Genomic DNA, 15,083 nt, shown 5'->3' with positions numbered 1-15,083 from the left:
CATTTCAGCTTGAAGGACTTCTTATAAAGTATTTCTAGTGGTGATGAATTTTTTCAGCTTTTGTTTATTAAAGAAAGTCATTATTTTACCTTGATTTCTGAAACAGCTTTGCTAGGTATTCTTGGTTGGCAGTTTCTTTCTTTCAGCACTTTGAATATATTATCCCATTCTCTCCTGGCCTGCAAGACCTCTACTGAGAGGTTTTTTCTCTTGCTTCCTTTAAAATTCTCTCTTTGATTTTAAACAGTTTTGTTACAATGGGTCTTGGAGCTTTCTATCCCTTTTCCCCTCCTCTTCTCCTTCTGGGACTCCAGTAATTGTACATTATTTCTCTTGATCATGTCCCATAAGTCCCACAGGCTCTCTTCATTCTTTTCTATTTTTGCTCAAGTGATTGGATAATTTCAGTTAGTCTGTTTTTAACTCACTGATTCTGTCTTCTGCTTTGTCAGGCTGCTGTTGAAGCTCTCGTTGAATTCTTCAGTTAAGCTATGGTATTCTTCAGCTCCAAAATTTGTTTGGGTCTTTTTTATGTTTTCTTTTTGTTGAACTTATTTTTTCTCATATTGTTTTCCTGTTATCATTAAATTTTTAACTTGTGTTCTCTTTTGGCTCACTGAGCATCTTTAGAAAAATTGCTTTGAATTCTTCATCAGCCCACTTTCCTGGATCTCCATTTCTTTGGGGCCAGTTACTGTAGGTTTACTATATTACTTTGATGGAGTCATGTTTCTCTGCCTCCTCATGATTCTGGTAGCCTTGTTTAAGTATCTGTGCATTTAAAGAAGCAGTTGCTGTAATGGTCTTTATCTTTCTGGCTTACTTCACTCTGTATAATGGGCTCCAGTTTCATCCATCTCATTAGAACTGATTCAAATGAATTCTTTTTAATGGCTGAGTAATATTCCATGGTGTATATGTACCACAGCTTCCTTATCCATTCGTCTGTGGATGGGCATCTAGGTTGCTTCCATGTCCTGGCTATTATAAACAGTGCTGACCACTACAATATTGTAAAGTAATTAGCCTCCAACTAATAAAAATAAATGAAAAAAAAAGAAGCAGTTGCCCCTTCCAAACCCTGGGGACTGACTTTAGTAAGAGAAGACCTTTACCACGTGGGTGGGTGTACACTGGAGCAAGCTGTGATGTCAGGTCTGGTGTTGGCGGTGCCAAGTATGGCAGCATGTGGCAGCACAGAGTCCATCAGACGCATAATGTCTCTTCAGCTCTGGCCACTGCAGTGCCCAGAATCAACAGCTGCATGTCCTTGGTGAGGACTGCAGGGAGTCTGCGGTGGTTGCAAGAGCCGCTGGGGCCCTGAGTGGTGCCTGCAAGTCCAGCAGCTAGGGACCACGGCAGGAATTGCTGACAGTGTGAACACACTTGGCTGTGGGGGCCAGCTGCAGGTGCCCAAGTCATGGCAGGAGCCAGGTGTAGGTACACAGAACTCGGTGAGGGCCGGTGCAGGCAGCAGGGGCCAGGGAAAGCTATAAGCTGTAAGCTGGCCGCCACTGGAGCCCTGACTATCAGCATGCTCTCCCATGACTGCACAATCCTCCCCTGGGTGTGTGAACTTCAGTAGAGGCCAGTAAAGGGGATTGGGCTGGGGGCGTGCAGGTGTACAGCTGGAAGAATTCCAGCTAAGGTAAGCACAGTCGTTCAGGCCAGTGACATAGGGCAGGGCCTGATCTAGGCCCACAATTGGCTATGGGAGCCCTGGCAGTTAGCATGGTCTCTCAGTGGCTGTACAGGCTCCCCCTAGGTGTGCAGCTGGGTGAAAGCTAGTGATAGATGTCAGGCTAGCAGCATAAAAGCGAGCTGAAGGGCCTAACTCTGAGTGCATGTACAGAAGTAGGGGTCATCCACAGGGTCTAAGCTGCTGTTTTGCTCTGGTGCAGCACCAGGGCCTTGAGTTAGCTACCAGTGCTGTTCCCAGGCTCTGGCAAGAGGATACAGCGGGTGGGAGTGGGGAAGGTGATGGAGCAGGGAGGGACTCAGGCAGTTGGCATCAGTGAACACAAATACCTATAGGGCAAAATCCAGGGAAATCTGCAGGGAGTCTGTGGCAGCTGTGTTGGCCACTGATTCTTCTTCGGTGGCAAAGGGTTTGTCTCTAGAGCAGGTCAATGTGAACTGCAATTGCTCCCACTATATGACTGGTTTCTTTTCGTTCCTAGCCATCTCTGTATATCTCAGTTTTTTCTGTCTGTGGAGCAAAACCTAAGCAGATCCTCTGTATGGTACCCAGGAAGGGTGGAGAAGCTGCTTGGCCCACTGTTTCTGTCCTAGAAAGGAGACTTCTTTCTAGCTGGGAAGTTCTCTTGGCACTAAGAAGTGCCAGCTTGAGGAATGGAACAATGCAGGCAAAATGAAACTAATTGTCTTCTCTTCTTGTGCATTTATTCTCAGAGTTTTTGTTCCACCGTGTGTTAAAATTTCTTAGGTGGAATCCAGAGCTCTCCCAGAGCTATTTTGTTTTACAACTGGCTGTCTAATTGTTGGTCTTTGTGCACGGACAGAGCCTAGGGTCTCCTGTGTTGCCATATTGATGCCATCACTCTCCTTGTCACTTATCATCAGTGTCATCGTTGTAACTCCATTACACAGTGTGTACACCAGTGTATATCAGTTAAATGGAAGAGTGAATGGTGGATGGATAGATGGATGAAGGAACAAACTTAATACTTTTTTAAGTTCTAAAAGAGGATGCAACGAGATAGCTGGAAGGATTGGTGGCACTAGATTCAAAGAGTTTTAAGTGAACTTAAAACTGAGTGTCCTAAATGAAGGTTTCTAGGTTAGGCCATAGTAAAAACTTCAGTGCAAGGATAACTTTAGAAAGTGTTACCACTCTTGAGTAGTGGGCTGGCACTGTTGGTGTTCTTCCAGCTAGTAAACATGAAATACTGCTGTCTGGCTTCTAATGGAATTTACAATGTCTGATGAGAAAAAACTCACATGAGTGAAACTGAAGAGAAAAAAGCTGAGATTACTCACTGCTAGCCAAGTATAGCAGACAGTGAGATCAGCACCATCACAGGCCAAACCACTAACTCCCTCCTCTTGGTAAGCACTGCCTGGAGTATTAGAATCTCCTCTAGTTGGATTGTTTTACTGTAAAAGTGGCTACTCAGGGTTTCTCTAAGTTTTTACTTTCACCTGGAATTCCCTGTTGAATAGTACTTTATGACTCAATGCTGCCCAGGGCCACCCACTTTCTCTGTACAATATGTTTCAAGAATGGGATATTTTCTATTTGGAAAAAAAGGTGTTCATGTAAAGACCTAGCAGATGTTTTTCTTTCAGTCTACTTCCACGAAGATTCAAGAAGGTTCATAGCCTTTGTCTCAACCTAAGCCACAGATTTTAACAGACTTTCAGCTATTTTCATGCTGTGCCTAAGACTGGTTCTTCTCCATTTATTTGTTCATGCCTTGGGGTAGACCTTTGACAAGTGGGTTTCAGAGCCTCCCAATAAAGAACTTTATGTAACTTTTTTCCACCTATTTTAAGACTCCCTCAATCTTTCTTTGGCAAATGGTAAAAGCAAATATCTGAGGAAGCACAGTGAGAGCTCTGGGCTTTCAGCCCTGACCCTGTTTATTCAGCTGGACAGGCCCACCTGTAGGCTGCCCAAGAGGAAGATGTAGTCATTAGAGACAAAGGGATCTCATTACCACAGAAAGACAGACCAGATCTCACGTCTGAAAAGAGTGGGTCACTTTTGTAGCCACAGTCTGAAAATTCAGTTACTCAAAGCCACCACACTGCTTTGTGGCCCCCACTATCCTGTTGCCCCTACCACCCCCTCCTGGTTGACCTCTGTATGACCTCAGTCCCCTCTGACTCAGGGAACTCTTCTGTCAGAGGCCATTTTTGCTTCCCCAAATGTCACTTCAAGCTGTGACCTTGGCCCTTTAACTAAAGCTCCAGCACCCACAAGTCTACTGAAATAGGGCTGAGAGGCATTGGTATAAGTGAATCTGTCTTCATAACAGCCATCACTTTCCTCTTTTTCTTCTGTGAGCACCAGTACCAGTGCCTGGTACCAGCCTTTCTTGCTGCCTCTCCTTACTACCAAATTCACTGTTACTGGAGCTGCAGATTGCTCGTGGCACACTGTTTTCCATATCCAATGTATTTTTAGGGGACTGTGAACTCAGAAGTTCTTCTCGTACTTTCACTAGAGACCTCTCTTCCTATTCCATGGAACAGGGCTACAGAACAATCGGCATTCATCCTTCCTCCTGTGACCCCCTGACCTTAAGCCAGCCAGGTTCACCTCAGCTTTGTCCCCTCCCCTTTGGATGAGGCTCTTTTCTGGAGGCTCTTTACCAATTAGGAAAATAAAGGCTCATGGGATCCCTTCTCCAGTCTCAGAAAGTAAAAGTGTTAGTAGCTCAGTTGTGTTCAACTCTTTGTGACCCCATGCATGGACTGTAGCCCACCATGCTCCTCTGTCCATGGGATTCTCCAGGCAAGAATACTGGAGTGGATTGCCATTCCCTTATCCAGGGGATCTTGACTGAACCCAGGTCTCTCACATTGCAGGCAGATCCTTTACCATCTTTAGCTGCCAACCTGCCTGCCCCTGGTCTCTGAGACAGAGCCAAATGATTGAATGAGCCAGATTCCAGTAAACTCTTATAACACTTATTCACTGCAGTGTTTAATGATTAAATACTTCATCCTCTGCATTAAACACCTAAAGAACTATAAAAAAAAGTAAAATGTAGTTTTGAAGATGTTGGAAATGTAGCAACAGGTAATGAATGGATCAAGTAACAGCAGTGATCCCTTGAGAAATGAGAAATAAAAGAGCTTAGGAGGAGTACCTAAAAAGAACCAGTGGTTTCCAGGAAGCTTACTTGCCTCCCAGAACAAAACTCAAGAATATTTATTGGACTAAAAAAGTATCTAGCATCCAAAAAGAAAATATTTATATATGGCATTCAATCTAAAATCACGAGGACATGCAAATAAAGCAGAAAAAAGCTATCCATGATGAGGAGCAAAATCTATCAAAACTGACCCAGAAATATTGGTAGAGTTTTCTTTGTTTGTTTTGTTTTGTTCAGTCACCCAGTCATGTCTGACTCTTTGTGACCCCACGGACTACAGCATACCAGGCCTCCCTGTCCCTCACCATCTCCTGGAGTTTGTCCAGGTTCATGTTCATTGCATTGGTGATGCCATCCAGCCATCTCATCCTCTGACGCCCTCTTATCCTTTTGCTCTCAATCTTTCCTGGCATCAGGGACTTTTCCAATGAATCATCTGTTCGCATCAGATGACCAAAATACTAGAGCTTCAGCTTCACCATCTGGCCTTCCAGTAAATATTCAGGGTTGATCTCCCTTAAGATTGACTGGTTTGATCTCATTGATGTCCAAGAGACTTTCAGGACTCTTCTCCAGCACTACAGTTTGAAGGCATCAGTTCTATGGTGTTCTGCCTTCTTTAAGGTCCAGCTCTCACAACCATATGTGATCACTGGGAAGACCATAGCCCTGACTATATGGACCTTTGTCAGCAGAGTAATGTCTCTGCTTTCAACACACTGTCTTAGTTTGTCATCACTTTCCTGCCAAGAAGCAATCATCTTCTGAGTTCATGGCTGGAGTCACCATCTGCAGTGATTTTGAAGCCCAAGGAGAGGAAATCTGTCACTACTTCCACTTTTTCCCCTTCATTTGCCATGCAGTAATGGAGGCGGATGCCATGATCTTAGTTTTTTTAATATTTAGTCTTAAGGTGGCTCTTTCACTCTCCTCCTTCACCCCCATCAAGAGGCTCTTTAGTTTCTCTTTGCTTTCTGCCATTAGAGTGGTATCAGCTGCATATCTGGGGTTGTTGATCTTTGCTATTTTTTATGTTTTCAAGAAAGTCGAAGACAGATGAAATTGCAATTATCTCAGATGAAAAATACTCTGCATAGGATTAATGGCAGATTTGACATTGCAGAAGAAAAGATTAGTGAACCTGAAGATGTAACGCCAGGCACTATATAAAGTCAAACAGAAAAAATAAGAATTGTGAAAAATGGAAAGAGAATCAGTGAGTATGGGACAGCATTAAGCAACCTACCATTCATGTTATTAAAGTTTCCAAGGGGAAAAGAGAGGGGAAGAGAAAAAATGCTTGCGGAAATAATGGTCAAAACTTTTCCAAATTTGATTAAAACTATACACATACTTGGACTTCCCTAGTGGCTCAGATGGTCAAGAATCCACCCGCAATGCAGGAGACCAGGGTTTAATCCCTGGGTTGGGAAGATCCCCTGGAGAAGGGAATGACAATCCACTCCAGTATTCTTGCCAGGAGAATCCCATGGACAGAGGAGCCTGGTGGGCTACAGTCCATGAGGTCACAAAGAATCAGACATGACTGAGTGACTAACACAACAACAACACAACAATGCACATACTTATCCAAGAAGCTCAGATAACCCCAAGCATAGGAAACATAAAGAAAGCTGACTACTGTGGGTTATCTGGTAGGTGTATCTGGCTTCCTTTCCAGTTGATTGCCAGGCCCTGCCTTGTGCCATGGCTGCCGGCCACTGGTGGACGGGACCAGGTCCTGAGTTCACTGGTTGCAGGACCCCAGGGGGTCCCAGGGCTAGTTCTGGCCCAGTAGTGGGCAGAGCCAGGTTCTGGGGTAGGTGGTTGCAGAGCTGGGGTTTCTGGAGCTACTGTCTGCTGGTGGAGGGGGCTGGTTCCTGACATAGCTGCCTGCCTTAATGATTTGGAAACATTTTTATAATATACTTTTAATTAAAAAAAAGCAGGGTATGTTCTTCTTTGCATGCTATATATGTGTGTGTGTGCACACACTATATGTATGTGTATGTGTATTTCAATTATAGTTGATTTACAGTGTTGTGTTAGTTTCAGGTGTACAGCAAAGTGATTCAGTTATACACATATTGATTCTTCTTTAGATTCTTTTCTCATATAGGCTATCACAGAATATTGAGTAGAGTTCCCTGTGCTATATAGTATGTCCTTGTTGGTGATCCATCTTATATATTGTAGTGTGCATATGTTCATCTTTAGCTTCTGACTTATCCCTCCCAACCATGTTTCCCTTTTTGTAACCATAAGTTTGTTTTTGATATCTGCAAGTCTGTTTCTGTTGTGTAAATAAGTGCATTTGTATCATTTTTAATTAAATCCTACATATGAGAGATCATATGATATTTGTCTTTTTCTATCTGACATACTTCACTTAGTATGTAATCTCTAGGTTCATCCATGTTGCTGCAGATGGCATTATTTCATTATTTTAGGGGGCTGAGTAATATTCCATTGTGTAATGTACCACATCTTCTTTATGCATTCCTCTGTCGATGGACATTTAGGTTGCTTCCATGTCTTGACTGTTGTCAAGTGCTGCAGTTAACACTGTGATGCATGTGTCTTTTGGGATTATGGTTTTCTCTGGATATATGCCTAGGAGTGGAATTCCTAGATCATATGGTAGCTCTATTTTTAGTTTTTCAAGGAACCTCCATGCTGTTCTCCATAGTGGCTATATCAATTTACATTTCCACCAACAGTGGAGGAGAATTCATTTTTATCCACATCCTTTTCAGCATTAATTGTTTGTGGACTTTTTGATGGTGGCCATTCTAACTGGTATAAGGGGATACTTCATTGTAGTTTTGATTTGCATTTCTCTGATAATTGGTAGTGTTGAGCATCATTTCATGTGTACATGTGTCTTTTGCAGAAATGTCTATTTAGATCTTATGCTCATTTTTTGATTGGATTGTTTATTTGCCTTTTGACACAGAGATGCAAAAGCTGTTTGTATATCTGGGAGAATAATCCCTTCTTGGTCACTTCACTTGCAGATAAATGTTTTTTCCCATTCTGTGGGATGTCTTTTCATTTTGCTTATGGTTTCCTTTACTATACAAGAGCTTTTAAGTTTAATTAGGTTCCATTTATTTTTGTTTTTATTTTCATTACTCTAGGAGGTGGATCAAAAAAGATTTTGCTGTGATTTATGTCAAAGAGCATTCTTCCTGTGCTTTCTTCTAAGAGTTTTATAGTGTCCAGTCTTACCTTTTGGTCTTTGATCCATTTTGAGTTTATTTTTGTGTACAGTATTAGAGAATGTTCTAATTTCCTTCTTTAACCTGCAGCTGTTCACTTTTCCCAGTACTATTTATTGAAGAGACTGTCTTTTCTCTATTGTATATTCTTGCCTCCTTTGTTGTAGATTAATTGGCCATAGGTTTGTGGGTTTATCTCTGGACTTTCTATAGTGTTACAGTTCAGTTCAGTTACTCAGTCGTGTCTGACTCTTTCTGACCCCATGGACTGCAGAGCAAAGCATGCCAGGCCTCCCTGTCCATCACCAACTCCCAGAGCTTGCTCAAACTCATGTCCATCAATTCAGTGATGCCATCCAGGCATCTCATCCTCTGTCATCCCCTTCTCCTCCCACCTTCAATCTTTCCCAGCATCAGGGTCTTTTCAAATGTGTCAGTTCTTTGCATCAGGTGGCCAAAGTATTGGAGCTTCAGCTTCAGCATCAGTCCTTCCAATGAATATTCAGGACCAATTTCCTACAGGATGGACAGGTTAGATCTCCTTGCACTCCCAGGGACTCTCAAGAGTCTTCTCCAACACCACAGTTCAAAACCATCAATACTTTAGTGCTGAGCTTTCTTTATAGTCCAACTCTCACATCCATACATGACTACTGGAAAAACCATAGCTTTGACTAGATGGACTTTTGTTGGCAAAGTAATGTCTTTGGTTTTTTAATATGCTGTCTAGGTTGGTCATAGCTTTTCTTCCAAGGAGCAGGTGTCTTTTAATTTCATGACTACAGTCATCATCCACAGTGATTTTGGAGCCCAGGAAAGTAAAGTCTGTCACTATTTCTATTGTTTCTCCATCTGTTTGCCATGAAGTGGGACCAGATGCCATGATCTTAGTTTTTTGAATGTTGAGTTTCAAACCAGCTTTTTCATTCTCCTTTTTCACTTTCATCAAGAGGCTCTTCAGTTTCTCTTCGATTTCTGCCATAAGGGTGGTATCATCTGCATATCTGAGGTTATTGATATTTCTCCTGGCAATCTTGATTCCAGCTTGTGCTTCATCCAGCCCGGCATTTTGCATGATGTACTCTGCATATAAGTTAAACAAGCAGGGTGACAATATACAGCCTTGACGTACTCCTTTCCCAATTTGGAACCAGTCTGTTATTCCATGTCTGGTTCTAACTGTTGCTTCTTGACCTGCATACAGATTTCTCAGGAGACAGTTCAGGTGATCTGGTATTCCCATGTCTTTAAAAATTTTCCACAGTTTGTTGTGATCCACACAAAGGCTTTGGCATAGTCAATAAAGCAGAAATAGATGTTTTTGTGGAACTCTCCTGATTTTTCTATGATCTAACTGACGTTGGCAATTTGATCTCTGGTTCCTTTGCCTTTTCTAAATCCAGTTTGAACATCTGAAAGTTCTCAGTTCATGTACTGTTGAAGCCTGGCTTGGAGAATTTTGAGCATTACTTTGCTAGCGTGTGAGATAAGTGCAACTGTGCAGTAATTTGAGCATTCCTTGGCATTGCCTTTCTTTGGGATTGGAAAGAAAATTGACCTTTTCCAGTCCTGTGGCCACTGCTGAGTTTTCCAAATTTGCTGGCATATTGAGTGCAGCACTTTCACAGCATTATCTTTTAGGATTTGAAATGGCTCACCTGGAATTCCATCACCTCCACTAGCTTTGTTCATAGTGATGCTTCCTAAAGCCCACTTGTCTTTGGACTCTAGGATGTCTGGCTCTAGGTGAGTGATCACACTATCACGGTTATCTGGGTCATGAGATCTTTTTGTATAGTTCTTCTGTGTATTCTTGCCACCTCTTAATATCTTCTGCTTCTGTTACGTCCATACCATTTCTGTCCTTTATTGTGCCTATCTTTACATGAAATGTTCCCTTGGTATCTCTAATTTTCTTGAAGAGATCTCTAGTCTTTCCCATGCTATTGTTTTCCTCTGTTTCTTTGCATTGATCACTGAGGAAGGCTTTCTTATCTCTCCTTGCTATTCTTTGGAACTCTGCATTCAGATGGGTATATCTTTCCTTTTCTCCTTTGCCTTTCGCGTCTTTTCTCAGCTATTTGTGAGGCCTCCTTAGACAACCATTTTTGCCTTTTTGTATTTCTTTTTCTTGGGGATGCTCTTGATCACTGCCTCCTGTACAATGTCACAAACCTTAGTCCATAGTTCTTCAGGCACTATCAGATCTAATCCTTTGAATCTATTTGTCACTTCAACTGTATAATTGTAAGTGATTCGATTTAGGTCATACCTCAATAGCCTCGCGTTTTCCCCTACTTTCTTCAATTTAAGTTTGAATTTGGCAATGAGTTCATGATCTGAGCCACAGTCAGCCCCTGATCTTGTTTTTGCTGACTATATAGAGCTTCTCCATCTTTGGCTGCAAAAAATATAATCAATCTGATTCAGTGTTGACCATCTGGTGATGTCCATGTGTAGAGTCATCTCTTGTGATGTTCCATTGATCTATTTTTCTGTTTCTGTGCTGGTACCATACTGTTTTGATTACTGCAGCTTTGGGAACTGCTAATAGGGATTATATTTGGAAAAGATGAACTTTTTCCCCTTCATGATTTAGTATTTTGACAGTAAGTAGTTGTAACTTTTATAATCAGAAAAGCATTTTCCTTAAAGAAATAAGGAGGAATCCTGCCTGTCAAGACAATCTCAAGACTGTCACCCACTAAGATTCCACAAATTCCAGCCAAAATGAATCTTTCTTCTACAACTTCATTATTGTGCTTTTACCTTATATGATCATATTCCTTCATATTTGGCATTTGCATAGTATTTTTCTTCTATGCAGTTATAAATGCAAGCCTAACAACAATAACCATACTTTCATTTTCAGAAAATGGCAGCTCTCTTATCTCACTTGAACCTGATAATACTATACACAGGGCAGATCCAGTCCCTTGGGCTCCGATTTCTTGGAGGGCAGGTATTGGGGGTCTTCGTCATTGTCTCCCAGTGCCTCTCACAGTGGGTGCTCACTGTGCACTTGCTGGGCTGAATAGAATTCCTCTTCCCATGATAAACTTGTTTCCAGTCAATCCTGACCTGAGAAGGACTGGATGGTGGCATAAATGCACCAGGTGATGGGATGTCATGGGTGCAGGTAAGGCCTTTCCTTCTCTCCTGAAACTGATGATATTACACCAGCTCATAGGGATGAATTTTCTGGGTTAGGGTGTTTCTGTCCCAGTTAGAGTGGTAAGTGTCCCTGGGGCCATAATGCACTCCCCATACATCACAGAACATTCCTCAAAGGCTGCCCCGAGGGTCACAACGGGAAGTAGAAACCAAAGCCACACAGGGGGTGAGGAGCTGGGAATAGGTGAGGCGGCAGTCCCACAGTACCCCTTCTCCGCCTCTTGCTTCTAGCTGTGGAGCCATTACTGGTGTGAGTAAAGCACTTGCCAGGGTGTGAAGCATTCTATAAGAACAGAGAGCCTGGAGTTGGGCTTCAAGGGCGCTATTGGTGGGGTGGGCATGGAGGTTGTAGGTGAGTACCTCTCTCTCTTAGTCTTTCTCTTTGTGATTTGTGTCTTTCTTCTGCTTAAATGGCTGATAGGGTATAGAAGAAGCCGGGTTCTCATTGTTCCTCCCTCACCCCTAACATACACGCCTTAAAATAAGCAGCAGGTACCAGAGTAGGACCCAAGGGGAAAGGCAACCTGTGGAGGTGGCAGAAGCTCCCACAAGGTCCAAACAGAGAAGCCTGGTGCCCCCAAAACCCAGCTCACCAGTTAAAAGGACCTAACAGAGACCTAAGGCTATTGTAAATTTGGCAAGCACAGATCTCAATTTCCAAACTAATTGAAATCTCTTTGTCTGTCACTCCTCTTTTGAACTCCCATTCTCCTGAAGTTTGGGCAGAAATTTCTGTATCTAAACAACTTGGCTATCCCCTTGGGACATCGTTCCTTTAAGGGTTTTAGACTTTTGGAAACCAAGGCGAGAACTTCCTTTCATTCTGCTTTCTGTCCTCCTGCAGCCCTTCCTTGAGGTGTTGGATGAACAACAGTTTTGTCATTTGAACCCAAGCAAGAGCAAAAGGAAGAAAACAAACCAGTCGCTATCTCACAGATGATATCCTGCTGTGTAAACAGGAGTTCTTTTCCTGTAGAAGTGACAAGAGGCTAAGGCAGAGGAGCTCATGGGGGAGGGTTTGGGGGTTCAGGATTCCTGTTGTGTCCTCTTCAGAGACAAGAATTGACAATGAGGAGTTGTCCCCTTAACAAGAAAAGAGGGATACCATTTCTGAACAATCATTTATTTTAAAATTTTACATAATCTTTGGATAATTCAGAAATAGCTTAGGACATGATTCAGAAGTTTCTGAGATTGATAGCTCAACTCCAGGCCAATATTAATAGCTTATTTGATTGAGATGGAAAGATTTGAGGACTTCATGATATAGAATGAACAGACGGCTACTGAATAAAACAGAACAGCTTAGAGACAGTGGCTTTCCTACAGGACACAGTCATAATTTTTAAATTGCCTGTCACAAATATAAAACATTTAATCAGACTAACGAGAGTATCCACATCTTATTTGCATTCTACCCGTTTCCAGGTTGAGAAAGCACAATTAAATTAACTTGATCTCTTAATAATAACACATAAAAGCTAGCATCTACCCAGTGTAGTCTCAGTGTCCACATCAACGTATCTTTCCTGGCAATGCAATGCCACTTCCCTCTGCACTCCATGCTCATGATTCAACGACTGCCAGGCATTCTTGAGCCCAGAGATGTGGGAAAAGCCCAGGGTCACAGTGGCCAGTGGCCCAAGTGCTCTGCCCATCCCAGAGCGGATCAGGCCTGAGCAGGGACACGTTCTGCACACTCCGCTCCCTCAGATGGTTGCCAGGGTGTTCCAAGCAGGGTAGGTATTATTGTCTCCCAATAGGACATTACATTCCCTGAGAACAAAGCCCACTCTCTGGCCTGCTTCACAGTAGGATGCTGCCAGGTGTGGGCACAGGGCAGGATCTTAGTAAAGGAAGGGAGGAATCCAGCGTGCACTGAGCACCTGCCTTCTCCCAGGTAACCCTCATGGCACCTGTGAGGCAGGATCACCACCCATTTTACAGATGTGGAAATAGGCTCAGAGAGGAGAATTTGCCCATGGTAGCAAATTCTTGTGCTTGGATGGGAGCATCACTTTGAAAACCCAGGGCTTCTCACTCCAGAGCTCTTTCTACTGCCTGCACAAGCCAGCGGTCTGACCATGAATGAGTACTCCAGTTCCACAACAGCTGGTCTGGACCTCAAACACTCAAGACCCATGAGCACATGGGGCTAGCTCAGGAGTCCAGAAGCCTGGCCCAGTCTAGTGTGGCTCCCCATCAGGGTAGGGGACTTAGCACAATGGTCCAGAATGTCTGTGTGGACAGACCACAGCAGATAGACCTCTGTCTGGAGACTTTGATGTTACTCCCTTGCAGGCGGGGATGAGGGCACAGCACTTTGATACACCTGGTGAGAATTAGTCATGATCTCCAAGGTTCTGACCTCTGAGAGCGACTCTTAAGTTCTAGGAAACCATGTTCCCACTCCCTGAGAGGCCTTTCATAAAAGGCCCATGAAGGTAAAAAAAAAAGTCAGGAAATTTTAAAATGGAAAATGCATGAAAGTAATTTGGGAGGGGTAAGACTAAAGGGAAAAACAGGATGGCAGAAGGAGGTTTGGGGGTAGGCATCAGAAAGGAAGACTTGGATGGGCTGTGCACACCCAGTTGGTAGGCTAGGCTAGGCTCAGGCCAGGTGAGCCTGGGAAAATCAGGATTGGCATCTGGCTTGCCTGGCATCTGTATGGGGCTTCAGTTGATGCCTCAGACATGAGGAGGGGGTTTCCTCAAAAAGTGCCTTGGCCTGTAAACTCAGGCAGATCTTAAATACAGGTAATAAAGGCAGATAGGAAAACACATCTCAGATGACTTAGACAAAATCTGCTTAACATGTTTCTCCTCTTCTAAAATCCACTGCACAGCCCCCAGCTCTGTGAAGCCCTCTATGGCCCACTGACACGGGAAGAGTATGGTTCCTCCTGGGTGCAATAACAGCCACACAGCAAGCCCACACCCACAAGCCCCAGTGCATCAAGCACACTGAATCAATCTGGTCCCTTGCATTGATCTATATGCAACTTGAGGATGGAGACTGTACCTTTTTTCCTGTTTCCCTGGTTCGCAACAACATCATCATTCTGGTGAGGAAAGCAGACCAGCTTTGGCAGCCCTGGTGGGAAAGGTGGATCTTGCATTTACCTGGGTTGGGGGTGGGAGGACCCTCTCTGGAAGGAATGCTAAACGGGTATACACGAGTGAGACAGGAGGCTCTGGGTTCACACACCCCCGTGACAACAGGGCCGGCTGGGCTGGGGGCCCTGCCCTTGAGTTTCTGAAGCCCCAGGGCTCTTGCTGCCTGGAGTGTGGGCTGTGATTATTCAGGAACACAGTCTTCCTTCCCAGGCCTGGGGTGGCCAGAAGACCGGCTGTAAAATGCTGATGGACAAGGGTGAGGGGGCCTGGCTGGGGAGCTTATGCTCCGCAGCGAATTGTCCGGAAGCCAGGCAGCGTGGCTTTTCCAAGCAGGTAGATGTCCTCATCCGTGCCGAGGTTGAGGTGCTTCACCATGTTCTTCTCAAAGAGGAGTGGGTGGTAGGCACCCATGGTGCAGGCACTGTCGAAATACTTCTGATAGTAGTAGCACACGTCAGTCTTGCGCTTGGATGGGAGGAACTCGTAAATATCCACCTGGTCACACAGCGACATCATAATGACGATGCCTGGAGAGGAGAGCAGAGGTGAGTCCTATGCAACAGCCCACCCTGGCTCCCCGGAGTTCTGCCCAGGGAGCCCCACAGCTCATGCTCCGAAAGCTGGAGAGGTGTCTGCTAGAATGTCTGTCTGAGAGTGATTCCCAGTCTGAGTAGCTCTGGTAAGCCCATCCAACAGGCCGCTCCTCAGGTTGCAGGGCTCACGAACCT

The 15,083-nt window shown here is 44.0% G+C and overlaps 1 protein-coding gene across 11 annotated transcripts in view; it reads right to left on the bottom strand.

Annotated features, from left to right (window-relative positions):
• Positions 1-12,346: 12,346 nt before the first annotated feature.
• The window catches only part of ST6GAL1 (ST6 beta-galactoside alpha-2,6-sialyltransferase 1), a 146,605-nt gene continuing 143,868 nt past the window's right edge, over positions 12,347-15,083 (bottom strand). For all 11 annotated transcript variants that reach the window (XM_061166782.1, XM_061166786.1, XM_061166784.1 and 8 more), the window contains one exon: positions 12,347-14,882. In XM_061166782.1, the coding sequence (XP_061022765.1) occupies positions 14,635-14,882 (248 nt within the window). In that variant the 3' untranslated portion in view covers positions 12,347-14,634. The remainder of the gene's footprint in view (positions 14,883-15,083) is intronic.

The sequence above is a fragment of the Dama dama genome, chromosome 19, assembly GCF_033118175.1.
Source record: "Dama dama isolate Ldn47 chromosome 19, ASM3311817v1, whole genome shotgun sequence".
Classification (NCBI taxonomy): Eukaryota; Metazoa; Chordata; class Mammalia; order Artiodactyla; family Cervidae; genus Dama; species Dama dama.
The sequence above is the reverse complement of the archived record's forward strand: the minus strand, read 5'-3'. Positions and strand labels throughout refer to the sequence as shown.